The 26,520-nt window shown below is 55.4% G+C and overlaps 1 protein-coding gene across 1 annotated transcript in view; it reads left to right on the top strand.

Moving 5' to 3' along the window:
- DBF4B (DBF4B-CDC7 kinase regulatory subunit) overlaps window positions 1–21,506 on the top strand; it is a 40,365-nt gene extending 18,859 nt beyond the window's left edge. The window contains 13 exon segments of the mRNA XM_045814417.2: window positions 474–628; window positions 5,872–6,057; window positions 6,673–6,723; window positions 7,504–7,591; window positions 10,023–10,099; window positions 11,754–11,787; window positions 13,203–13,248; window positions 15,509–15,625; window positions 18,440–18,548; window positions 18,676–18,800; window positions 19,617–20,011; window positions 20,014–20,195; window positions 20,197–21,506. Coding sequence (XP_045670373.2) covers window positions 474–628; window positions 5,872–6,057; window positions 6,673–6,723; window positions 7,504–7,591; window positions 10,023–10,099; window positions 11,754–11,787; window positions 13,203–13,248; window positions 15,509–15,625; window positions 18,440–18,548; window positions 18,676–18,800; window positions 19,617–20,011; window positions 20,014–20,195; window positions 20,197–20,559 — 1,928 coding nt within the window. The 3' untranslated portion in view covers window positions 20,560–21,506.
- The last annotated feature ends 5,014 nt before the right edge of the window (window positions 21,507–26,520 follow it).

Raw genomic sequence — 26,520 nt, 5'->3', positions numbered from 1 at the left:
GGTTGTGGTATATGTCAGTGGCTCAGTCTTTTTTATTGCCCAATAAAATTGTATTGAATGGATATAGCACATTCTGCTTACCATATTAATTATATGTGAATTGTTTCCTATTGGCTAAATGAACCATGCTGCTAGGAACCTTCTTGTACAACTTTTTATCTGGACATATGCTTTCATTTCTCCTGGGTACATGCCTAGAAGTGGAATTGCAGGTCATGTGTTAATTTAATGGTTAGCGTTTTGAGAAATTGCCAAATTGTTTTCGCAAGTGGCTGCACCATTTTACATTCCCACCATCCATGTACGAGGATTCTGCTTTCTCCACATCTGAGCTTCACAAGGGTGGGAAACTAGTTTCTGATTCATCTTTACGTGCCCGGGGCCTAGCCGAGGCTGTTGGTGAGCATCGCTTGGCTCGCGAGACTCTCTTAGCCCATGCTTCTCACGTTGTTCCTTTTGTCATTCTTTTCTAGGGACTCAGTTGGGAGTTTCCAGTTGTCTGGAAAAATGCCGGAAGAGCTCACCAGATGCAGGGAGGCAGCCCTTCTCTGGAAAGTCCTTTTATCTGGATCTGCCTGCTGGCAAAAGTCTCCAGTTTTTGACGGGGGCCATCCAGCAGCTGGGTGGGGTACGTAACCCGCTTCTCACCTGTGGTGTCCTGTGCCTTTGTGGGTTGTAGGGCAGGAGCTGAAGAGGGATTATGTCTGTGACTTCCAGGTATTTTCAGTGGTACGACTACATTTTCCAAAGCAATGTTAATTATAAATCCTTTTTTAAAACAAAGTTAGGGATGCCTGGTGGCTCAGTCAGTTGAGCAGCTGCCTTCAGCTCGGGTCATGATCTCAGGGTGCTGGGATCGAGCCCCACATCGGGCTTCCTGCTCAGTGGCGAGTCTGCTTTTCCCTCTCCCTCTGTGATCTCACTTGCTCTCACTCTCTCTAAAATAAATAAATAAATAAAGATTTAAAAATAAAGTTAAAATATTTTTCCCAGTTAGAAAAAATATTATCTGTTCACTTTAGAAACCTGTTCATTTAGAAATCATTAGCAGAACATAGAACTGCTCCAAATGAAAAACATTTTTATGTATTTTCTTCTGGACTCTTTTCTCTCTTTCTTTCACACCTTTATTGAGATGTAATTCATATACCATACAGTTCACCCATTTAAAGTATACAACTCAATGGTTTCTAATGAGGGGCGCCTGGGTGGCTCAGTCAGTTAAGCAGCTCAGGTCATGGTCTCAGGGTCCTGGGATCGAGCCCCACATCAGGCTCCCACTCAGCGGGGAGTCTGCTTGTCCCTATCCCTGTCCTTCTGTACTCTCTCTCTTTCTCTCTCAAATACGTAAAATGTTTTTTTTTTTAAATGTCTTTTAGTGTATTCACAGAGCTATGCAAGCTGGGTGAATACACAGTCCATTTTAGAACATTTTCATCACCCCAAAAAAGACGCCCATACCCATTGTCAGTCACTCCCCATTTCTCCTCAACACTCCCAACCTGGATAAGGATTCATCTACTTCTTTTTTTTTTTTTTTTAAGATTTTATTTATTTATTTGACAGAGATAGAGACAGCCAGCGAGAGAGGGAACACAAGCAGGGGGAGTGGGAGAGGAAGAAGCAGGCTCATAGTGGAGGAGCCTGATGTGGGGCTCGATCCCAGAACGCCGGGATCACACTCTGAGCCGAAGGCAGACGCTTAACCGCTGTGCCACCCAGGCGCCCCAGGATTCATCTACTTCTGTCTCTGTTCTTTTTCCCTTTTCTAAGTTTTATTTTTATTTTTTATTTTTTTAGAGTGGGGAGGGACAGAGTGCGAGGGAGAGAGAGAATCTTAAGCAGATTCCATGCCCAGTGCAGAACCCCACACCGGGCTCTATCTCCCCACCCTGAGATCATGACCTGAGCTGAAATCAAGAGTCAGACGCTGAACCAACAGAGCCACCCAGGTGCCCCGTTCTTTTATTTTTTCATGCTTGTTTTCGGTGTAGCTATGATCATGAATACATTTTTGATTACCACCTTTTTGCCCATGACCTTAAAACATTAGCACTTTCCTATCATATCGTTAGTGTCCCTCATAAACATTATTCATAATGAGAATATAGTATTTTTTTGGGTGGGTTATTAATTTACTTAATTGTTACCTTGTAGACATTGAGATTATTTCTAAATTTTAGCTCTTAAATAACACTGGTGGAAAACTGGGTAAAAAGCATGTGCTGTGTTTGGGTCCTTAAAATATTTTTAAGGCATGTGTGGGTCCTGTAGTACTCTTAGTAAGCGGCTGACATGGGCAACTCTTCTGTTTAGAAAATAGAATGGGGGCGCCTGGGTGGCGCAGCGGTTAAGCATCTGCCTTCGGCTCAGGGCGTGATCCCGGCGTTCTGGGATCGAGCCCCACATCAGGCTCCTCCGCTATGAGCCTGCTTCTTCCTCTCCCACTCCCCCTGCTTGTGTTCCCTCTCTCGCTGGCTGTCTCTATAAAAAAAAAAAAAAAAAAAGAAAAGAAAATAGAATGATAGTGCTTGGCCCCAAAGAGGCGGGCAGCTGGGGAGATGACTTGAATAAGCTTGGAATGCAGAGGACTGTCAAAGGAACAGAAGCTCAGGGATATGGACACTCAGCAGTGGGGAGTGTACCGATTATACGCTCAAACTGGCCCCAAATTACCTTTTGAACTTTTAGTCTGTTCTATCATTTAGCCTTTGCTGTGTAAAAAACCACCCCAGAACTGGGGTATAAAACAAGTTATTGAGGCACCCGTGTGGCTCAGTTGGTTGAGTGTTCAACTCTTTTTTTTTTTTTAAGATTTTTTTTTTTTTTTTTTTTTTACAATTTTATTTGTCAGAGAGAGAGAGAACACAGGCAGAGGGAGAGGGAAAGGGAGAAGCAGACTCCCCACTGAGCAGGAAGCCTGACGTGGGGCTGGACCCCAGCACCCTGGGAACATGACCTGAGCCGAAGGCAGACGCTTCACCGACTGAGCCACCCCAGCGCCCCTAAGATTTATTTATTTTAGAGAGAGAGAGAACACATGTGTGAGTGTGAGCTGGGGGAGGGGCAGAAGGAGAGGGAGAGAAGCAGACTCCCAGCTGGGCAGGGAACCCGACATGGGACTCTATCTCACTCAACCGACTCAGCCACCCAGGTGCCCTGAGCATCCAACTCTTGATTTCAGCTCAGGTCATGGTCTCGGGGTCGTGAGGCTGAGCCTTGTGTTGTGCTCCCCGCTGGGCATGGAACCTGCTTACGAGTCTCTCTCCCTCTCCCTCTGCCCCTGTCCCCCGCCCCAGCCCACTTGTGTGCAAGTGCTGTCTCGCTCTCTCTCTCTCTAAAACAAAATAATTTTTTTTTTTTTAAGTTTTTATTTCTGGGGCGCCCGAGTAGCTCAGTCAGTTAAGCATCTGCCTTCGTTTCAAGTCATGATCCCAGGGTCCTGGGATCGAGCCCTGTGTCTGGCTCCCTGCTCAGTGGGGAGCCTGTTTCACCCTCTCCCTCTGCCCCTCCCCCTGATTGTACTCTCTCGCTCTCTTTCTCAAATAAATAAATAAAATCTTAAAAAAAAAAAAAAAAAAAAAGAACTGTGCTTCTTAATAGCCATGGACATGATGGAGCCCCTATTTCTTAAAAAAAAAAAGAAAGTTTTTATTTCTTACGACACTATGGATTGGCTGGGCAGTTTCTCTGCTGGTGTCATCGGGGCTCACTCCTACAGCTGCATGTGGGTGGAGGGTCAGCTGGGCTGGAAGGACCACAGTTGGCCTCACCTACACATCTGGTAGTTGGTGCTGGCTGCCTCTATATGGCTTCTCTTGTGTGCTTTGAGAAGCTTCTTACATATGTTGTAGGAACATGTAATATCATATGTATATACAGTAAGCTGAACCAGCCTGCTTACACAGCAGGCTCACGTTGCTTTCCAAGGTGAAGGGAGAAGCTACAAGGCCTCTAGAGGTCTCTTTCCCTACATTGTATTGTTCAAAAGGAGTCAGATTCAAGGCGGTGAGAAAGTGGGCCCTGCCTCCTGGTGGGAGGCACAGCAGGCACCCTGCGGAGGAATAGGGACACGGGTGGGAGGGGCGTGCAGCCCTGGAACCGCGTTTATACAGGAAAATCCTTGCCCTGCTCCCCCCCTCTCGCGTCTGTTTTTGCCATATTGCAGAAGGTAGATACACTCATTCAAGCCATGCCTTCGAAGCTTCTTTTTAATTGTGGTAAAATGTACATAGCATAAAACGGGCCATTTTAATCATTTGCAAGTGTACGGTTTTCCGCGTGAATTATATTCACATGCCTCGGTGACCTTTACCACCGTTTCCCCAACTTGTATCCCCCTACACGGACCCTCTGTAACCAGGAGGCAAGAACGTCCCACTTCCGTTTTCTGCAACCCCGTCACTCGCAGCTACTTTCTGTCTCTGAACTTGCCTATTCTAGAGCTGTCCTGTCAGTGGAATCTCGAATAGTTGTTCTTTTGCGTCTGGCTTATTTCACTTAGCATAATCTTTTCCAGGCTCATCCATGTCGTAGCCCGGGTCAGAACTTCATGTCCTGGCTGAACAGTATTTCACTGTACGTATACATCACAGTTTGCTCACCCATTCATCTGTTGGTCACTTGGGCGATTTCCGCTTTTTGGCTGTTATAAATAACGCGGCAGTGAACATGGGTGTACAAGCATCTGGTCAAGTCCCTGTTGCCAGTTCCTTGGGGGTGCATATCTAGAAGCGGAATTGCCAGGTCGTGCGGTTGACCCTGTTCAAGCTTTTTGAGGAAACTAAACATTTGTTGTTGTTGTTGTTGTTGTTTGAAGTTCAGTGCCAAGTTTCCCCTCCAGTCGCCCTTTCGAGAAGGCCATCGTCCAGCCTTATTTCAGTGGTGTGCTGGAGGTAGCATCTCCTTCCAGTTCCACGTTCAGGAACGTCATGTTGGTAGCTTGAAATCCGCCCCCGTGGGAGTGTTTACCCCCCAGAAATTGGCACATGCTACAAAGCAAGGCTTTTGCCCTAGAGAGTCAGGAAGCATTCACCACCTCACCCCCGCTTATGGCCCTCTTTTCTACTCCCTACACCATTGACTTAAGTGTCCTTGTGTCTCAGGCACCGCCTTGGGCCCTTGGGATAGAAAGATGAGTCAAACGCTCTCAGTGCCTGTGAGGCGCTTACGGACAGGGTGAGCCGATAGCTCTGGAGCTGAGTAATGGCCAGACCCTTTCTTGTTTCATATCGTTGCTCCTTCTGGTAGCGTGGTCAAGATCACAGGTGCAGTGTCTGCATGCCCCAGTGTGTGTTCACAGGAAAGCCGTGGCCTAACTAAGCTACTCTTTTTAAGTTTTTTTTTTTTTAAGATTTTATTTATTTATTTGAGAGAGAGTGAACGAGAGAGAGAGAGAGAGAGAGAGGGCGCAAGCAGGGGGAGCAGCAGTGGGAGAGGGAGAAGCAGGCTCCTCACTGAGCAGGGAGCCTGATACAGGACTCGATCCTAGGACCCCAGGATCACGACCTGAGCTTAACCAACTGAGCCACCCAGGCGCCCCTAACTAAGCTCCTCCTGATGTGTCGGGCCCCGTGAGCGGGCTCTTGCTCTGTGCACACTCAGCCTGGGCAAGTAACAAAGCCTGTGGCCTTCTGCTGCTGGGTCAGGAGCAGCAGCTCTGGAGACAAACACCCGTATTATATTTATATGAACCCTATTATGTTTCAGGATGATGTCTTCTTGGGGGCTCGGTACAGAACAGCATTTGGTCTATTTAAAGACATTGATTCTGAAACCTCTGGCAGCCAAGATTTCCTTCCCCAGCCTCTCAGAATCGATGATTCTACCTCTGCCTCTTGGTTTGCAGCCACCTCTGTGATCTGGTTTCAGGTAATTGAGGGTTTTCTGAGCAAAGAAGTAAGTTACATCGTGTCCAGCCGCAGGGAGGCGAAGGCAGAGAGCAGTGGGACAAGCCCCAGAGGCTGCCCCAGCCCCAGCGAGGTCAGAGGGCAGACACCGTCCATGGCCCTTCTGAAGGGCGGCCACACCAGGCCTTCGCAGAAGCCTGCAGACGCGGTAAGAGCCTCATTGGGTCGGAAAGGTGTGTTCTGTGAACGAAGGAAGTAAGCCTTGCTGAGCCCCTGTGGGCCGTCTCTGGCTTTAGTTTCATCTGGTTTCATTTAATCTCTCATTTGAATCCAGGGACTGAAAATATTTTGCCATAGCTCTGGATCTAAAAACCTCAGCAACTCATTATCCCCATGCTGTTCCTTCTATGATACATTTCACTTTTTATGGGACTTCGGTGTCAGAGGTTGAAAAACAATAGGAAGGTCCTCTGTAAACCAGGGAGGGCTTGCTGAAATCGGCCCAGGCTTCTCTGCTGGGGGTGTGGAGACTCCTAAAGAGAGGTCTTAGAACACTGGGGACACTTTGACCTTGGGTACGTTCGGAACACCCTTCTCCACCTAGATCCAAGGTGCAACTACCTGTGGGTGACCCGGAATTGTGTGGGGCTTCGCCTTCACTCCAGAAAGTTCTCTAGGCTCTCATTCTGCCGCTCCTCAGCTGTCGCGGTGCCCAGCCTCCCGAGGGACAGGACTCCGAGACCTCACCAGCGCCTGTGTGGACCATCTGTCGGTGTGCAGGCGGGCTCCAGAGCACACCTCACGGCTCTTCTCTTCCTGGCAGGTGCCTACGAGCAGAGGGAAGGAGCTCCTGCAGAAGGCCATCAGAAACCAGGTGAGCCCAGGGGGGGCAGGCTGAAGGCAGACGTCTCCCGCACAGGGGAGGATGTGACCTTTCTCCCGAGAGTCTTCTGATGTACTGCCACAAAGTGCACGACCTGTGAGATGGATCGTCCTGACTTTCTTCTTACGAATGAGGAAGGAGAGCTCAGAGCAGTTCAGCAGTTTGCCCAGAGTCACCCAGGGTGGCAGCGGTAGAGCCTGGATCTGACTTCCCGATCCTTCCATCTGCAGAGCTAGCAAGAGCGCCTTGGAGGGATGCTGGGGGACGTGTCTGAGCTGCCCATAAGCCAGACTTTGTCCATCTTTTAGAAGCAGCTGTTTATCCCTTTTGCAAGACCCAGAGCCATTCAAGTTACGTAGTGGGAGGAGGAGTTAAGGCGATCTTGTGAGAGAAGAGGGTAGAGTGACATCGAGAAGGGTGCGTGAGCTGTGGCGGGGGAAGGCGGTGTTGCCGCACTGGGGCAGCGGGGCAGGGACAGCCTGAGGCGGGCACAGCTTCCTGCTTGATGAAGGGGACTGTCGCTGCTGTCTACTGGGTACTTGCTGTGTGCTGAGAGCTTTGTTCACAGAGGCCCTCCCGACAGCTTTCTGAGAAGCTTCTGTTGCTTCCTGGTCACAAGTGGCTGGAGCAGCGGTCTGCCCGCGTGGAGAGCAGGGTCTTCGGGGGGCCTGGGGGAGACTCTCCCACAACATAACCTCTCTTCAAGAGGTGACCCGGAGCCAGTCAGGCCCTGGGGAGTCCTGCTCCTGCCTGACGGCGCCGTCTTTGCAGGAGAGCGGCCGCGGGGGAGGCGGCGGGAGCAGCAGCAGTCTCCTGACCAGTGCCCGCTCCTGGGGAGTGAGGATCCTGCACGTGGACGGTACCGTGTCTGCCCAGGGCTTCTGTGGAGGGGAGTTGGTGACTGACGGGGAACACCTGCTCTTAGAGGGATGTCCGCCAGTGTCAGCTAGCTGAAAGCCAAGTGGACTCTCTCCCTGTGTTGACCCACAAAGGGAGGGGGTGGGGACCAGCAGGAGTGATCCAAGGCGCGGGTACTGGAAGATTCTGTTTGTTTAACTGCCTTACAGCTCTCTTCCAGCTGGCGTCATGATCCTGTTTCACAAGTATGGAAACCTGGGCGCCCGGGGGGCTCAGTGGGTTAGGTGTCTGCCTTCGGCTCAGGTCATGATCTCAGGGGCCTGGGACTGACTGAGCCCTCTGTCAGGCTCTCTGCTCAGCGGACAGTCTGCCTCTCTCTCTGCCCCTCCCCCTGCTCGTGCTTACACACGCTCTCTCTCTCAAATAAATAAATAAAATTGTTAAAATTAGACACAAACCAAAAAACCAGGGGCGCCCGGGGGGCTCAGTGGGTTAGGTGTCTGCCTTCGGCTCAGGTCATGATCCCGGGCCCTGCATTGAGCCCCGCATCGGGCTCCCTGCTCAGTGGAGAGCCTGCCGCTCCCTCTACTTGTGCTCTCACACTCTCTCTGTCAAGTAAATAAATAAAAACAACAACAAATACGGAAATCCTCCTACTGTCCACAACCACTGATCAGGTATTACTCTGTGCTAGGAATTAGCTCAGTTAATCCCCGTTGCAGTCTTTTTGCCCATTGTACAGATAAGGAAGTTGAGCCTTATTAGATGTTAGGTAAATTATCCATAGTCTCATCAGAAGTGAGGAGTGTGGGGGCGCCTGGGTGGCACAGTGGTTAAGCGTCTGCCTTCGGCTCAGGGCGTGGTCCCGGTGTTCTGGGTTCGAGCCCCACATCAGGCTCCTCTGCTATGAGCCTGCTTCTTCCTCTCCCACTCCCCCTGCTTGTGTTCCCTCTCTCACTGGCTGTCTCTATCTCTGTTAAATAAATAAATAAAATCTTTAAAAAAAAAAAAAAGAAGTGAGGAGTGTGGCCCACATTCCAACCTAGTTCGACCCAATTAAATTTCATGTTCTTTCAGGGCACCTGGCTGGCTTGGTCGGTGGAGCGTACAACTCTTGATCTCAGGGTTGTGAGTTCAAGCCCCACGTTGGGTGTAGAGATTACTTAAAAATAAAATCTTTTTTATTTTGTTTTATTTTATTTTATTTATATAAATATTTTATTTGAGAGAGAGACAGAGCACGAGTGGGGAGAAAGGCAGAGGGAAATGAACAAGCAGACTCTCCACTGAGTGTGGAGCCTGACATGGGACTCAGTCCCAGGACCCAGAAATCATAACCTGAGCCAAAGTCAGATGCTTAACCAACTGAGCCACCCAGGCACCCCAAATCTTTATTTTTATTTTTTTAAAGATTTTACTTTCGGGGCACCTGGGTGGCTCAGTTGGTTAAGCATCTGCCTTCAGCTGGGGTCATGGTCCCAGGGTCCTGGGATTGAGCCCCACATTGGGCTCCCTGCTCAGGAGGGAGACTGCTTCTCCCTCTCTCTGCTGTTCCCCCTGCTCGTGCTCTCTCTCTCTCTCTCAAATAAATAAAATCTTTTAAAAAATAAAAAATAAAAGATTTTATTTTATGTAATCTCTGCACCCAACGTGGGACTTGAACTCACAACCCCAAGATCAAGAGTCGTGTGCTCCACTGACCAAGCCAGCCAGGTGCCCCAAAAATAAAATCTTAAAAAAAATTTTTTTTTCATGTTCTTTCTTTTATGTAGGGTTGCCTCACACTGTAACCGCTGATTTGCAGGTTGTCATAAATTTCCATTAGAATATCTGTCCTGAATCGGAGGTAGTGACTGGCCCTCATACCCAGAGCCTCTCTGAGTCTAGGGTTTTCTCCTAATAACATCGTAGGGGGCTGATCCAGATCCAGCCCGAGGTCTGCAGGGCATTAGAGAACCGCTCTCGGGAAGGTCCTGGTCTGGGATGTGGGGGGGCTCAGGTGTTACTGGGAAATCAGCCATTTCTGACGTGGTCTCATTTCCTGCCTTCCCGTGTGTTAGGGAAGCTCCTGCTGGGCCTTCATCTAAGGCTACACCTGAGTAAGTCACATGGCTGGCGGCCCCCCCGGAAGCAGCTTTTCAGTGGTGCCTTAAAGCCCTTGGGAGCCTCAAGGCACCTCCTGTTCGAGAGTTGTACTCGGTGCTACAAAATAGCGTGAAGGCAGCCTAGGTACTTTTCCAAGGATAGAGGACCAGCCCTCTCTTTTATTATCAGCAGGTGCAGAGGTGACACGTAGCCAGCAGGTGGCAGGCAAGGCTGGTGTGATCCAGGGGCCAGGCCGGTGAGAAGTTTAGCCCCCAGCCCCAGGAAGGGGCGTGCTGGGGAGCGGAGGACTGGGAGCCTTTGGCCACAGCCGTCTGTTTCCTCCGCAGAAATGCTGATGCACGTGCAGCAGCTGTCTCTTGATGCTCTGTGTGGGAAGAAGCACGGGCCGAAGAAGAAGGCAGAGGTAGGTCGTCCTGAACGGCAGGGAGGTGGACGGTATGCACAGTGAAGTCTGTGACAACTGTGGCAAATCCCTGACCCATGCGAGCCATCCTGGAAAAAGTACGAGGAGCGCAGCCTCTCCATCATCAGCACGGCCCGGTGTCCACAACCTCTCCTTGCCCTGTCCTCTCCTCCCTGTGCTACCTGCAAATCTCCCACGGTCTACGGAGGCACGCAGCGTGGCCTGGGCCGTAGACTGCCTGTGGGTAGTCCTGGCCTAGATAAAACAGAAATGCTCGTGGCCTGCTGGCCAGGCTGCCGTTCTGGGGACAGCTCTTGGCCCAGGAATGAGCCTGCAGATTGCATGGGTGGGGGCAGGGCATGTTGCGGTTTGAAAGAGCTGTCACCTTCCAAATTCGTATTTGGCTTTTCCTTCCTTTGCTGGAGTTAGAACTGTGTGTACCATACATCAGGAGAGCCCGGGCTGATTTTTAAAGCCAAGGTCTCTTCACCCAGCCTGAATCTGAGGAAGGATGAAGCCTTTCAGGGCCTTCAGGGCCTGGCACCCGGGAGCAGGACCAACAGTGGTAGCGAACCACTCCGTACCAGGTGGAGCTCTGCGCCTCAGCGCCCCCTTGCTCCACACCCTCTGGTCTGGGAGTCTTTGGGGTTCTGCTACTGCTGTTAAATAGACTGGCATTGTTCACCATTCAGAAGGTTGTACGAGGAAAGTCTCTCTTCCCTGACTTTGCTTCCCCAACCTCCAAGTCCCCTCCGTGAGATAAGCAGTGTGAACCGTGTCTCACGTATCCTCCCAGGGATAGGTCAAAAATTCCTCCCTTTTACGCAAATGCACAGAACTTTTACTTTGCTTTGTTTACTTAATTATCTATTTTGTAGATACTTAGGGCTCTTCCAGAGTGAGTTCTGGGTGCAGTGTGCTGATATGCAAGGAGATGGGGAAAGCCGCTTTGGGTCACGTTTGCCCTGGAGGTGTGGCCTGGAGGAGAATCCAGAACACCGTGGGCCCAGGTGAACGGACAGTCATGGACCCACTGGATCTCTCCCACCCCCTTCCCCAAATTCTCCCTGATTTCTGATTTTTTTTCTATTTAGTTCGTAATATTAGCTTTGTTTGACCTTGACCTAAACATTGGGTTTGACCAAAGGGTCCAAATACGCAACACAGGGCACAGGAAAGCGAGAGGCGTGCTCTCCACGCTTGTCCTATAAGCTGACCTGGAACGGCAGCGGTGCCTAGAAAACGCAAGCTGCCCTGTCTGGGCACCTGCTCTGCGTCAGGCTATCGCCTCCTCCCTTTGCATTAGTCTGTACGTCGTGGCCACGTCGGTGAGGCAGGTGGGTGCCGCGCCCACCCCAGGCGGCACAGCGCCGGCCTGCGCCCAGGCCTGGGGGCTCTGCAGCTCTTGCTCTTCGCTGTGTCCTGCGTTCTCACCACAAAGTCAGCTGCCACTGAGATGCACACACAGGGCTTGCCACCCACCATGTCCCTGGGGAGGCAGAGGGAGCCATCGTGTCAGGTCTGCTCTCGTTCAGGGCCCAGCCGACAGCAGGAAGCAAAGTGGGGCAATCTCACAGCGCCTCGCCTCACCAGGCCCGCTTCCTCGACCCTCTAGCTCCCTCGCATCCTTAACCTATTTTCCTTTTCCATTTAGGGAACGTGTCCAGCAGAGTCAAGAACGCGGAAAGGTCAGTGTGGTAGCTTTCCTCATCTAATTGCAGTCCCTCCCTCCTAAACGCTTCCCCACGGCTCCCTCTGTGGCAGCATCTGCTCGCTTTTCTGCGGCAGGAAGCGAGTCCGGGTTGTGTTGCCCTGTTGTGTTTGCAGGGCCTGAGCTTTGGAGATGAGAGGGCGGGAGCTGCCTGGCTGGAGCTTTTCCTTAGCGCCAAGAGCCCGTGCGGCCGCCCTGGCCCCTGCACCCGCTGCCCGTTCCTGGGCATCGCCTGAAGTCCGCCTGCCTTTTCCCTCTGATTCAGGAGCAGTTTGGGGTGGGCAGAGTGACAGCTGCCTACCCCTCTCCCAAATGCCAGACTCCCCAAAACTGACAAACAGGCAGCTTGACAGCCCGGCTCCCGGCCCCGCTTGGACCGCAAGAGAGTTTCTCCCCCTGGATGTTTCTCCCAGAGATGCTCTTTAAGTGGCATTTATCCGAGCACAGGCAGGAGCTGAGAAAAGTCACTTGGCACCTCTCATGTTCAAAATTCAAGGAAATCTGTGGGGGAATTGATTTTAATCACTGTCTCAGTTAATTAGAAAGACAAGAAATCGCCCCCAAAAAGTAATTAATGGGAACTGCTGCCTCGCGAGGGGAGAGGCTGCTTTCTCGCTTGGGCGCTGGCGGGGCGGCGAGCAGGTGTAGGCGGGGAGGCGCCGGCCTCCGGCGGGGGGGGGGTCTGGGGGCTGCTAGGTGTGCCCGGGCTCCCAGCCTGCCTTGGCTGCCCTCTGACAGGGCTTCTGTGGGAAGTAGAAGTGGTTCTTGATACCTAAGGATTCCGTAAACTGTGAATAACTAGCTAGTAGGGGGTGAATCTTGACTGACCGAGCAAATTCGGCTTCCCAGCAGCCTTTTGCCCTGCTCTTCCAGGATCCAGATTTCACCTTTGATATTTTTTTTTACTGCCCTCCCTAAACACTCTTCGGCTCTCTTCTTCCCTGCTGTCCCGCAAAACACCCAGGATCCTCCTGGAGCGTTCGCCTGGGAGTGTTCTCAGGCCCCTCGGGATTCTGAGACAACAGGAGGGAAGGTCGGGGAAGGACCTGAGGCTTTTAGCGGAAATGAGCCAGGGCTGAGCTCTTCCTCGTGGCCGGGTTTCCAGCCCTCAGCTGACGGCCTCCGGAACCTACACACGGCAGGGCCCTGTGTCCTGCGGGGGGTGGGCAGCTCCCTGCAGCCTCTCCCCTATAGGCTAGAGGCCAGAGGAGATGGGGGTGGGTGCCTGACCTCAGCCAAATGGAAAGGCGGATGGCGGGGTGGCATGGGCTCCAGTCCTGCAGACTCCTGGACCTTGGCAGAGCCTCAGCTCTCTGAGCGTTTCCCGTTCGTGTGGCCCGGGCCCCGCATCGGAGCCGACAGATGGCTCATGTGTGTGCGTTTCCTTTCCAGTGGCCAGGCTGAAGGCACCGTTCCTCAAAATCGAAGATGAGAGCAGGTGAGTGGTGGGGGGACCCCCTCTCTCTCTCCCCTTAGCCCCACCAGGCTTGCACGGAGGACAGGTGCTCAGGGGCCCCAAGCTGATGCGAGGGTCATGGAGCCCCTCAGCCCTCCACCTTCGTCTTCCCCAGAAGCCGCTCTCTCCCCCTGTCATGGAGAAGTCTCCCACAGACCAGGAGGAGCCTCTGAAGGTGGCATTGCACAGTTGGCCCTCCTCTTGGTCATGAGTCAGAGGTTAGTGACCCTGTGTGTGCATTACCTCCTTTTACTGCTCTGCTTTTAGGAGCGCCCATGTCCCACCGAGGCTCATGGCTCCTCCTTTCCCCCCCGGGCACACACTGACGCTCACTACCCCCGGCGGTGCTAGTACCGTCGTCTTGGCTGAAGCCCGGGTGCTCAGGCTGGTGTGGACGATTCCCTTGTCAAACCATCTTACACTGGAGGCCTTTCTGTTTGGCTGTACAAAACCCTTTTCTGACACATGTTATCTCGTGAGGGCCTGGAAAGACTGGCATGAGGAGAGCCCATCCTGTTCCTAGTGGGGAAACTGAGGTCAGAGAAATTAAGGGACTTGCATACAGCCATTCTGCCAAGGAAGCACAGCCCAAGGCTAGAATCCAGGTGTCCTGCCTGCCCTGCCTGGTGTGCTCCCCGCTCTGCCCTGTTTGTCCACCAGTAGGGCGCTTTCTTTCTAGAGCAGGAGGTGATAACCGACGAGCTGTTCGTCACCTTGGTTATCCCTGACTCTTCAGTAAGTGCTAGATCAAAAACCTCTGAATCTGTAATCACCTCAAAATAAAAAGTTGGTTTTGGTTTTTATTTTTGTAGGTTTTTTTTTTTTTTTTTAAATTTAAGAAAAAGCCCATGTGAACCCAGCAGAGACTCCTGGGACCAGAGCTTTCTGGCTCCTTTAGCCTCAGGCAGGGCAGCTCAGAGGCCCAGTGCTGGGAGCCTGGCACGCCTGCCTGTCCTCCAGGGGGACCTAGCTTTCCTTCTTGGCCCCTGAACACAGGAGAGAGTTGGCTTTGGTGGCCCAAAAATGAGTGGAGGGAATGCAGGGAGGTAATGAGGTACTGTCTCCTCCAGTTCCAATGGGATGAGGGGATACACATCCTCCACCCCAGCCCCTTCACTACCAGTTAAACACAGGTGGTCGTGGCTGGTTAGACACCGCCAGTGCCCCAGGGTCGCACTGCACGTGGCCGGCACACGTCATTACTTGGGGGGGTTACGTGTTGGAGTGCCCCTGGCAGCATAGGCAAGAGCGGAGATGAGGTTTCTTATGCTTCTGTTTACGTGCTCTCCTGAAGCCCGGTATCCTTACCAGCCTCAACTTTGTAGCCTTCTGGGCAGAAACAAAACATTAAAGAGGAAGAAAGTGGGGTACCGGGGCTGTGAAGAGCAATTACTTCTCCTTCAGGGCCCAAGAAGACTCATGTATTAATTCACCTCTGAGGCCACAGGGCTCTCAAAGTGTCGTGTGTGTCTCTCCACACCCCCAAACCCCCCCCCCCGCCCAAAAACTCATGACCTGCACTCCGCCCTCGCCCTTGGGCGGGCCATTGCCACCAAACACGCTGTGCCTGCCAGTTACAGCCCCAGGCTTTGCTCGGGACCCACAGATCACCACACCAGGCTCTGGAAGTCTCTTGAATTTGAATAACTTGAGGCAAGCCACCAAAACCATTCAGTATAGGTCTGACTACCCAGAACCTTCACTGTGCTTCTCTTTTCCATTCAGAATACCTCAGGTGGTACCAGGGAGCAGCCCAGAGCAAAAACGTTCCTCTTCATGGAATAGGAAAGTCACGGCTCTGGTTTAAACATTCCCCTATTGAGGTCGGCCAGGCTAGAGTTGTCAAAGGTGGTCAGGGTCCGGAAGCAAAGTGGGAAGATGGATCGGGAGTCGGGAGACTTGGCTTGTGGCCTGGTCTCGACCACTTACCAGTCGTGAGCCCTTGGGCAAGTCACAGGACGTTTTGGGCTTCGTCTCCTCTTCTGTAAAATGGGCTCATGCCGCTTGTTTCTCTCCGCTCAGACGAGGCCGGGAGGGTGAACGGGTTTGCTGAGTAGCCACGGAGAGCGTTAGTATCAGTCTCACCAGGAAGGCTGGGGAGAGTTTGGTTTTAGAACTGAAGAGGTGTGCGGGGGAGAGGCCACTTTATCAGGACTGGGATTCTAGGGGGTTGGGCCAGGCCCCCCATTTCCCCTCTCCCTGCCACCCACAGTACTCAAAATGGAAGTTCTCTGTGTTTCAGGAGGTTTCGTCCCTTCCACCACCAATTTAAGTCCTTTCCTGAAATTTCTTTTCTGGGACCCAAAGACGCAAGTCCCTTTGAGGCCATGATGACCCCGGGCGGCTCTCATGCTACCAGGTGGGTGTTCCTGGTGTGAGTACCGAGGGCCAGCTGCAGGCAGGGCCCTTCCCCCGGGGAGCCTGCTGGTCCGATTTGGGAATGGCCATGTGTTCGCTCCTGAGGCAAAGTCTGTTCTGGGAACGTCGCCCAGAGAAGAGAGATACTAGGAGTCTTCATCCGTTTTACTTGGTGTTCTCCATCCCTACCAAGGAATTTGACTCGGGTCCAAAGGGCAATAGGCTGGTTTCTGAAGCTCGGCTCTACACTCCAGCTTCATCAGAGTGCCCTGCACTCCCGTTAAAACTGCAGGTTCTCAGCCTCCACGCCTGCGGCACTGCGGTCTCTGACGCCAGAGCCCCAGACTGCGGTCTCGTGAGCAGCTCCCTGGGTGATCTTTACGCACATCAGAGTTGGAGGCCTTTGGGCCTAAACATCAGGAGTAACCCAGGGGCAGGGAATCTGGGGACCTGCCACATCACGTGGCCCAGAGTGGCTTGTAGGCCTGTGGGTCCTCCTCTGCAGACGGCTGGGAATTCGAAGCTTCCCTGAGCGGAGTGGAGGAGGGATGTGGCTCGGGAGATGGACCAGATGCCCCCTTGAACCCTTTTCTAACTTCAGGGTCACAGGGTTAGTTCACGGACCAGGAGACTAGGACAGGCAGACTCCCAGCATGAGAGTTCCCAGGGCCACAGAGGGCCAGTGGGTCCCCCCAGCAGACGGAGACCATGAGCAAGCCGAGGTGACGGCCAGGTGCCCTGCATACCTTTCCCAGGAGACACAAGGGATACCAGCAGGCGGGGCCAGGCCTGGGAGGGCTGCAGATTGCAGAGGGGCAGAGGCTGTGAAGGAAAGGTGGCAAAGCATTGGTGTCTGCTTGGGAGGAGTGTAGGGAGAGAGTGGCCCAGGGTTGGGGGCAAAATTGGTGGGGGTGGGGGGGATGGAGATAATCTGTGAGACGAAATGTTTAATTTTTTTCATTTAAAAATTATTATAATTTGGTTCTAAATTCAAGAGTTACAGAGGGTTTTGTTTTGTGTATTTTTTAAGATGTTATTTGTTTGTCAGAGAGAGCACAAGCAGGGGGAGCGGCAGCAGAGGGAGAAGCAGGCTCCCCATGGAGCAGGGAACGCAATGGGGGACTCAGTCACAAGACCCTGGAATCATGACCTGAACCGAAGGCAGATGTTCAATCGACCGAGCCACTCGGGTGTCTCAAGAGTCACAGAGGGCTTAAAGTGAAAAGTCTGAGGGCACCTGGGTGGCTCAGTCAGTTAAGCGTCTGCCTTCGGCTCAGGTCATGATCCCAGGGTCCTGGGATCGAGTCCCGCATCGGGCTCCCAGCTCGGCGGGGAGCCTGCTTCTCCCTCTGCCTGCTGCTCCCGCTACTGGTGCTCGTGCTCTCTCTGACAAATAAAATCTTTAAAAAATAATAATAAGTAAATAAAGGGAAAAGTCTGTATCCCACCCCTCCCCTCCAGTCTCCAGGTTGTGGGTCTGTGTCCAGAGCAGGCTGTGTGGGCAGAAGCACATCCACTGCTCCTCTGTAAGGAGTAGCCCGACGCTGGCTGGGCTCAGTCTCGCCTTTTCCACTTGCTCTATCCTAGGTGGATTTCCTGCTAGTCCCTAGAAAGCATCCTCATTCCCTTTTATGGCTTCAAGGGCTTCCATCATATGGTCTCACTGTATCTCCTTTAACCGGTCTCTCGGTGACGGATGCTCAGATGATTTCCGGGCCGCTGTTCTTATAAATAATGCCGCAGTGAATGGTCGCACTCAGAGTAACTTTGTGGAATAAATTCCTGAAAGCGGAGGTGCTGGGTCAAAGGGTTCCTGCACTTATAATGTTGATAACGCAGCCAAATGGCTTCTCTTGGGGGTGCTGCCCGGGTGCGCCCGGCCGCCCGTGCCTGGGCTGCCCCCCGGGCCGACCTCCGCCGGCCTGCTAGGCTGAACACGGTCTCTGGGTGGGATTTGCATTGTCATTTTTTCTCATTATGAGTGAGGATAAGTACATTCATGTGTTTGATCATCTGAATCTCTTTCTGTGTGAGCCTTTATGTCCATCGTCCGTTTTTCTTTCCGGTCACCGACTACTTTTCTTATTGATTTGCCAGGAGCCCTCCCCATTTTAGGGAAATGAGCCCTCCCTGTGTGTTATTAGTTATAAAGACCCCCCACCCCTGTCTGTGTTTTGTCTTTTGTTTACATTTTCTGCCAGGCATACATTTTTTTAGATTGCATGTAGTTGAATTTATCAGCTTTTTTCTGTTTCCTGAATTTTGCATCATGCTCAGAAAGTCCTCAAAGGGGACTATTTTGGACTTTGTTGAGTTTGCTCAGACAGCCAACCAGCCGCTAAAAATACGGGCCTGAAATTCAGACGAGAAGTCAGGTTCGAGAAGGAGACTGGCAAGTCCTCGGGGAAGGAGGCAGCTGCGCAGGGGTCAGGCTGGTGAGAGGGAGGAGACCGCCTGAGCAGGGAAAAGGGACCTGCAGGGGAGGGGAGGGCGGGGGCAGCACAGGCCTTTCACTGCCACCGAGGCCTTGCCCCTTTCACCCTGCAGGGCAGAGGGCCGTGGGTTTGGGTGTGAGCTTGGGCTGCAGCTGTCCTGGGAGGCATTCCTGCTGCCGCTGGCACCCGTCCTCACCTGTGCTTTGCCCTGTGGGGGCAGGGAAGGGATGGGGTGCCTGCGGGGAGCACACACCTTCCTTGTTGCCTCTCCTGCCACCCCTACACGAGAGGCAGGCTTGTCTGCGTCTGCCCAGCTGCCCTGGCCCACCCCTCTGAGGGCCCCAGCCGTGATCGCTTTCCCCCACCCCCGCTTTCCCCAGAGAACCCAAGGACCGAGAGCCAAGCCTGCGATCGGCCGCCCGCACCCTACCCAGGAGGAGGAAGGGCTTCTGTGAGTGCTGCCAGGAGGCCTTTGAGGAGCTCCACGCGGTGAGCCCTTCCTGCCGAGCAGCTTCTCCCGGGCTGTTCTGACGGCACCCTTCCCACCCGGCCTCCACCCCGCTCGCATCCCACCCTACTCTTGTCTAATGCCCTGTGCCCCTCTCACCCCGGGCAGCATCTCCAGAGCACCCGGCACCGGGGCTTCGTCCTAGAAGCCCACCCGTACATAGAAGTCGATCGGGTCATCGCCCAGCTCGGCCACAGCTTGGCCGACGCCCCATCCCAGACCGGCCTCCCCAGGTTAGTGCCCTGTGCGGCCCTCTGGCGTGGCGGGCACAGCCACATCCTCACTCTCAGGCTGGTGACCGGGGGGACCGGGCTGTCATACTTTTCTCTTTCCTCCTGGCTTCTGTCCTGTTTCTCTTGGGGCCTGGGCGGGGGGGGCGTTGGGGAGCCCTCCATTTGTGGCTCCAGCTGACGGGGACTGGGCGCCCACGAGCACGCGGCTCCTTCCTAATGCACAGGCCTCGCTGTGGTTGTGGGGGTGGGGAGCTGCTCTGGCATGTCCCTGGTGCTGTGCCTGTGTGTCCTTCTAGAAGTAGAGAGGGGGGTGCCTGTGTCCCTCCCAGATGGGTAAAAAGCAAGATCTCTCTGCCTTTCTAGAAGTTACCCCCAGAAAGGATTGCAGGGGGTTCTCTGGAATCCCAGGGCCCTCTGAGCCCAGCTTCCCCTGCTGCCCACCAAGGAGCTGTGGCTTCCCTCTCAAGCCAAGTCTTCAGCTCCCTGGGCTCAGCTTAGAGGGTCAGACCTTGTGCTGCATTCTCTGGCCGCCAAAGGGCACAGGGCTGCAGAGTTATTAAATGGAACAGCCTCTAAGCTGGTCCCCTGGCCAGCCCTGACCACAGGCTGCAGAGCCAGGAGAAGCGCAGATAGCACCGGCCGCAGGGGCAGCCCGAGAACGGGCCTTTCACAGAGCCCCCAAGTGAGCCACTCTCTTTGGCCCACCGAACCCGCAAGGGTAGCGCCCTGACCCGGCGCCGACCCAGCAAGATCCCAAACCTGCCGCCTGCTCTGGAGTTGAAGCCTGGGGCCCGCTGGACGTGTTTGTCCCCACAGGCAGCTGGGCTCCCCGTCTTCAGATGGTGACCCTCTGTGGCCTGAGACTCTGCCTTCCAGCCAGCCCTCCCATCCCAGGGCCGCGTCTCCCCGGCTGAGAGAGGAAGACGGGCACCAGACCCCGGGCGCCCCAGAGCAAGATGGAACGGTGGGCAGCATGAAGCCACCCGCTGAACCTGTCAGGGCTGACAAGATGCTGGGACCAGTAGCGAGCTGCCAGGAGCTGGGGGAGTCAATGGATGTCATTGCAGACTCCCCAGGGACACCAGCGTCCAAGAGCCCTGTACACCCGTGCCTCCCAACAAGCTGTGGTTCTGCGGAATTCTCCAGCCTGGACGTGGCCCCTGTTGGCCACAAGCGGAAAGTTCAGTTCCTCGGTGGCAATCCTGAAAAGAGGTCGGGGTCTCCCAGCCGCAGGCCTCGTTCTTCATCCCAAGAGCCAGCAGCCCTTGTGGCGCCAGGACAAGCAGTGGCCGGCCTCTCCTGTCCCTTCCCCTTCCAGGCCGTGAGCACAGGCCTTTGGCCTCCCTCCTCCCCTCATGGCACCCACAGGCCTGCCTCTCCCTCCCAGAGCCCTTCCCCTGGCAGCCCACAGAGAGGCCAGCAGAGTGCTGGGCCACACAGCCCCCTTGGCCGGGAGGACGATGGCCCCCCGGGATCTGAGGAGTCTGAGTGTGCAGCCCCTGGCCCTGTCAGCGGCTGGCTGGCCCACTCCCCGGCTGCCCTGTGGCTCCAGGCCAGCTGTCCAGCGCACCTCCACTCAGCAGCTGACGTGCAGGCCCCCGGAGGACCTGCGAGAGCCAGTCTACCTCTGTCCCCTGCCCTCCGCCAGCTGGGGAGCCGGCTGCTGCCAGTGGTCCTGGGCCCCCCACCTCCCCGTCTGCCAGCACCCGCAGAGGACGCCCCCGTGAGTTCTCTGGGGCGGCAGCAGCTCCCGACCTGAGGGCCAGAGACTCCGATCCCAGTGCTCCCTCTGCGGAGCATTGCACACCCGGCCGGGGAGGATAGCACCCCAGGGCCTCCCCGCGGGAGCCAGAAGAGCCCAGGCCTGGCCTTTGAAGTCCAAGCGAATAGCTGTGGTCACGGCCAAGCTCTGGGGCCGACAGAGCCAGTCCACCCACTCGCGGGTGTTGCGGGGAGGACGGAGAGAGTCTGGGCTGGGGGCCGCCCTCGGCCCCTACCTCCAGCCGTGTCCCGACCGGGCGGCAGTCTGCGATGGGCTTGTCGCCTGTGCCAGCCGCCCACTCCAGGAGGCAGAGGCAAGGCTGGCACAGGGAGGGGCCACAAAGAAGCTGGAGCAGCAGGAGCCCTGGCCTGGCTTCCTGTCCCTCTGGAGGCACTTGCCGCTTGCAGAGCCGACTTTCGGTGTTTCCCCACCCCCACCCCAGCCTCCTTTCCCAGGAGCATGTGGCTCTCCTGCTTTCTGAAACGCCTGTTTGTCCCCTCCCCCAGCCCCCCCACGCGCGTGCACACAGATCCTCAGAAACATACGAAGCAGAGGAGGGGCTGGCTGCAGCACCTCAGAGCGCCCTCGCCCCTGTTTGGTGGGAGCCCAGCACTGAACGGACCTTTCCCCTGAGCACTGGAGGATGGCCAGACCCCCCCCCCCCAACTCTGAGGACCCCTCTGCTCTTCCCTGGCTGCCCCCCCACCCATTTCTGCTCTTCCAGGTTCAGCGGTTCACCTGCCAACCTCTGCATCACCCTCTTCCCTCCCTCCTTCCCCAAGGACCTCCCCCCATTTCTTTCAGCCAAGCCATTAATCTGGAGGCAGAGATGGGTTTGCTATCGATTCTTTGGCCACTTTTTTTTTATTGCATTTTGTGCTGTGGTTCTTCTCACCCTTCTCTGCCTCTGTGTGTTTGTTTCTTTAAATGTGAAGCTACAAGAAGCCTGGTGCTATTCTGTGTCTCATTTTGGTGGAGGAAAGGGGGGCCTAGCTGCGGGTGAGGACCTGAGTTGTTACTTTGGAAATAGAGCAACTGTGTGTACAATCCTCACAGAGGTCATGTTTAGCCTTTTTATGCCATTCCTGTTACATTTCACAATTAATCTTGGTTCAGGAACTGTAAATAAATTTGTTAATAGCAAATAGCAAAGGGATATGTCAGGCCTCGATGTGCCCTCCAGTGACCCAGAGCAGGGCCGCCGGCCCAGCAGACGTGGGCAGAGGAAGGGGCCGGCAGGATGGGAGCCGCCTGCAAGTGGGAGAGCCTATGTCAGAGCTGCCACCTTCCCCGGCCCGGTCCCGGAGGGCTGGGGGGCGGACGGGCTGCATCTGTCCCAACTCTTCTGGTCACTCACTTGGCCCTGCTGCCTGCCAGGCGGTCATCTGCAGAGGGCAAGCCCACAGCCCACTACCAAGGAAACGCCTTTGCCCTACTGAGCTTTCCTGCTGGGGTCCCCATTGCCTCTCTCACGACACCGCCACTCTGGATGAGAAGTTCCCCCACCGCTTCCTCAGACCTCTGGGATGTCCTCCCGTGCTGCTCCTAGACCAGCACACCCAGTGCCAACACCTTCCTCGCCATCTGTCCTGGACCTCACGGCCGCCTGGCCTTCCCCTCCCATCTCAATGGTTGTGACCTTGGACCTCACCTCTCAGCCAGGCCAAAGCCCAGGGCTGTCTCTCCCTGTCCGTGTCTCCGTTCCGGCCTCCAGGGTATGAATGTAGAGGGGACCCCAGGAGACCTGAGCTAGGGCAGATGGGTGCTGCCCCACACACTAGGCCCCTAAGTGGCTCCCTGACATGGGGACTATTCAAACTCCCTTCTGCTCCTCCGCAGATGACCTTGACTCAGACTGCGTAGGCACTGCCTGCCCCTGCTCTCTGTCCCCTTCCCACATCTGACTCTTGCAGAAGGAGCCATGTCCTTCCTGTCACCATCCCTGCTCTCCAGTCCACCCCAGCCAGCCTTGTCGAATTCCTTCTCGGACTTGCCATCTCCTCTTGCCTCTGCCCTAAAACTCCACCCTGGAAAACACTTGCATTGATTCAGCGGGCTCCCCCCTGTTCCCCGGCTACTTCCTGCGGTCTGCAGCCACTGCCTCCCTGTCTGCGTCTCCTCGCCCTTCCAAAGCCACCGAGGCTCTACCCGAGGCGCTCTGCTGGGCTGGTCCGTTCCAAGGTCACCGCATAGCCTGAGAATTCCCGAAGTCGGGTTCCTTCTCTCCTTTTCCACCTTGAAACGGGGCTCCCCTGCTCCGTGAGCCCCTGCCAGCCCGGTCCTGCGTTCCCCCAGCCTCTGCCCTCCGTACCAGCCTCCTTCAGCACAGGCCGAGATGTCTGCCCCGAATCAGCTCCTGAGCCCTAACCCGCCCTCCGGCACCCCCGCTTCCCCAACCTGGGACCTTTGTCCTCACCCCTGTGTGCCACTCTTTCCCTTCGCAGGCGGGACCTGAATTGGTAGCTCCACCCCTGGCTCGCTTCTGAATTCTACTCTTGCCCTGCGCTAGGGGGATCTAGCCACACCCCGGCCACTCTGGGCCTCAGTTTCCTCATGTTTCAGTGAGGGGCTTGGATGAGATGACCTCAAGGGTCCTTCTTTCCAATAATAAAATCCCTGATGGCCAACGGGTCCCTCGTATCCCTCTGTCCTGCCGCTACCACAGACTTGCTTACCTAGAAACTCGCTCCTCCAGTCAGGACCGGCTCCCCTTCCCACTGCGTCCTGTGCCTCCCTGGCTTTTCTCTGCCTCAGCCCCTCAGCCTCTCGCACCAGACTCAGGTCCTCCTGGTCACTCCCCCTGCTGCCCGGGCCTTCTTACAGCCACCCTGCCTTCCTGCTCTCTGCCACCTTCCGGTCCCTTGCCTGGCCACCGCGGGCACTCCAGGCCTGAGGTCGCTCCCGGTCACTGACCTGGAATGCCCCTCCACGACAGCAAGAATGCCCTGCTCTTAGAGGCCCAGGTTCCGTATTCCCCGAAAACTCTGGAGTGTATGCCTTCAGGCTACACAGGCCCGAGTTCACATCCGGGTCCTTCCCGCAACTGACCTCTGGCAAGGATCCTGAGGCACTTTTCTTAATCTGAAAAATGGAGGTAATGGTAGTTTCTGCCTCACTAGGAAGTTGCAGGAATTAGATCTGTTCGTGAGGTTATAAATACTATAACACACATTATAAATACTCAGCAAACCTTTCATCCACCCCCCCAACCCCGTACCTGAGGCCTCTCCAAACCCTTCAACAGAGTTTATTTTCACTAATTTCCCACCTGGTGACCTGAAGCCCCATCCCCAGTTGTGTATTTGTGGCTGAAGCTGCTAAGGGCCCCTGGGAGACACCCTGACCCCAGGCCCCCCCACTTTCCAACAGCTGGTTCCCCAGAACCTGAGGATGATCCCATGCGTGGGGGAAAGGGGATGGGGGGGTGCCCCGCCTCCCCCACCCAGGCATGTTGGGCCCTTGGGGGCATGACTACAAACCTCTCAAAGGACAGGCGTCCCTGGGACCCCCGGTGCCTCCAATTCCCCGCTGAGCTCCAGAGATCGAAGGAAGGGTTCAAAAGGACGACCGAGAAGGGGGAACACTGGGCTTCCCTCAGGAGAGCTAGCCAGAGGGGTGGCTCTCTCCCAGTGGAAAGGACAGGGCACCAGGCTGTGATCTGGGTGGGAGCAGAAGGCGCTTCCGTTCCCATGCGCTGGGTGTTTTCTCTGCTCTCCACCCCTCAACATCACGTCAGCAGGCAGTCTCTCCACGTGCTGAGTAGAGGGCCCCGAGGCCCCCAGCTGCCACAAAACAGTCCCTTGGGTCCAGGACAAGGGCCACAAAGCTGGTTTTCTCCTTGGCACATCTAGGGCCACAGGGACAGTGCGAGCACAGGTCTGGGGAGCCTTCTGCATACCAGGCGCTGCTCTGAGCCCTTGAGGCCAGCCACCCGTCTACCCCCACCAGTGCTGCCAGGAGGGGCCTTTCTAACCCCCATTTCACAGAGGAGGAAATAGGCTCAGAGAGGCTGGGAGACTGGGTCAAGGTCATAGAGCCCTTAACCAGGACTGGGACACTAGCTGGTTGCCTGGGACCCTAATTCCTGCTGTTCGTGGGGCACCACCCTGCCTGGCATGGTCTCGCAGCCTGGGCACGGGGCCTGGACGGCCTCTGCTGGCAGGAATTACCGCCCACCATGTCCTCCAGGAGGGAGTTTTTGGGCAGAGGGGAGGCGAGGGGCCAGCGGCAGCAGACACCCCTCCCTTACCTGCAGCTGCTGGGACTACATCTTGGCCCCGCATCAGCCCCGCTTGGCCCCCGTGCAGGAAAATTTGAGGGAAGAACTGGCTGAAGGGCAGGACTTCAGGAAAGGGGGCCCCAGGCCTCTTGGTGGTAGAGGCTCCTGGGGGAGGGCTGGGGGTGCGGGCCAGAGCCCAACAGCTCCCTCAGCCGGGGTGACCAAGAGGGTGGCATCAAGACAGAATAGTGGCCCCCAGCCTCTGATTTCCAGAGTCCTGTCCTCCTCCGGGGCAAACAAGCAATGGGCAGAAGGAGCCCCCCAAAGCTGTGGCACTGGGGTAAGGATTCTCCCAGGGAGCCCCGACTTTGAAGGGAGGCTACCTCTACAGCTCCTAACCTCAGGAGAGAAGGTGCGGGAGAGAAGCAAGCAGGGCCCTGCTGGGGACAGGCGCGCAGCTTGTGGCAGAACTGACATGGAGGACAAGAGAGGGGAGGTGGAACCTCGGGCCGGGAGCGCGGTGTGATCAAAGGAGAGTCAGATACCAGTTGGGCCTGCCTGAAGTTGCCAACCCCGGGAGATGAGGGGCTGTTGGGGGGTCACAGGGCCACACAACGGAGCCACCGGTGGCGCTGGCTCAGGATGCCACCAGAGAGGAGTCAGGCTGGGGGCCAGGAAGGCCTCCCAACAGGAGCCCCAAGGAACCAGAGCCACAGAAATCACAGCGATGCCCCTCCACTGCGGAGGCCCAGGCCACAGACGGGGCAGGCCGTGTGGTCTTGGCCATGTTGGGAGAGGGGTCCAGACTCCCCCAGGCCCAGTGCCCCCCATTGTGAAATGACAAACCCCACCTCTCCTCTTGGGAGGCACGTGGGGTCCTGGCTCTCTGCTGTGGCCCTGGAACTGGAAGGGCAAGACGAACCCACCCGGGCGGGGCCTGGGGAGTACGCAGGAGAGACGGCCTCTCACTGCCAGCTCTTGGGCTTTGGGAAGCTCACATGGGGCCCTCTTTCTTGGAGGCTCCGCTTCCCCATCCGAAAGGAGGAGCACAACCTCTCCCTCCTGACTAATTGAGTTTCTAGGGTGTATCTCAGAGTAGGTCGTCACTCCTGGGAGCCCCTCTCCCCCACACCCTGGAAGAGGTTTCCAAGATGTCTCCAGAGTGAAGGCATCTGGGTCTGGTGTGGCAGGTGGTTGCTGGGGGTAGTCACCCCGGTCCCAGCATTGATGTCAGCACCTCCCGGGAAATTGCCTTCTCACCTCTCCTGGGCCTAAAATAGAGCTGGGAGGGGGGGAATGTCACGAGCCAGAGACAGCTCCCCCATCCCTGGCAGAGTCCCTAGGTCCCTAAGGAAGCAGAGGACCCAGGAAGGGGTTCCCTGCCTCCACTCCTGCTCCTCAGCCTGGTGTGGGTTCGAGGATGATCTGGCCTTGGGCACAAGGTCGTGGCGGGACCTCACCAGCGATGCCCAAGTCCTACCCCCTATCCATCTCAGGTCTCTGGTTCTTGGGATCCCTCCCCAGTATGGGGGCCCATCTTACCCAGCAGCTCACAAGCTGAGCTAGGGGCACAGGGAGAGAGGAAGTTTGGAAGGTCAGGTGGTTTGCAGACAGGGCAACCTAGTCTGACCAGAGTGGGGGAAGCTGGGGGGCTCCAGAAGTGTCTTCTGCTCCTCAAAGATTTGGGCTGGCAAGGGAGGGGCGGGAATGGGGCATGCTAATGGCATGTAAATGACCTG

The sequence above is a fragment of the Ursus americanus genome, chromosome 23, assembly GCF_024610735.1.
Source record: "Ursus americanus isolate L20-20 chromosome 23, mUrsAme1.1.p, whole genome shotgun sequence".
Classification (NCBI taxonomy): Eukaryota; Metazoa; Chordata; class Mammalia; order Carnivora; family Ursidae; genus Ursus; species Ursus americanus.
This window is presented reverse-complemented; position numbering and strand designations above follow the sequence as displayed.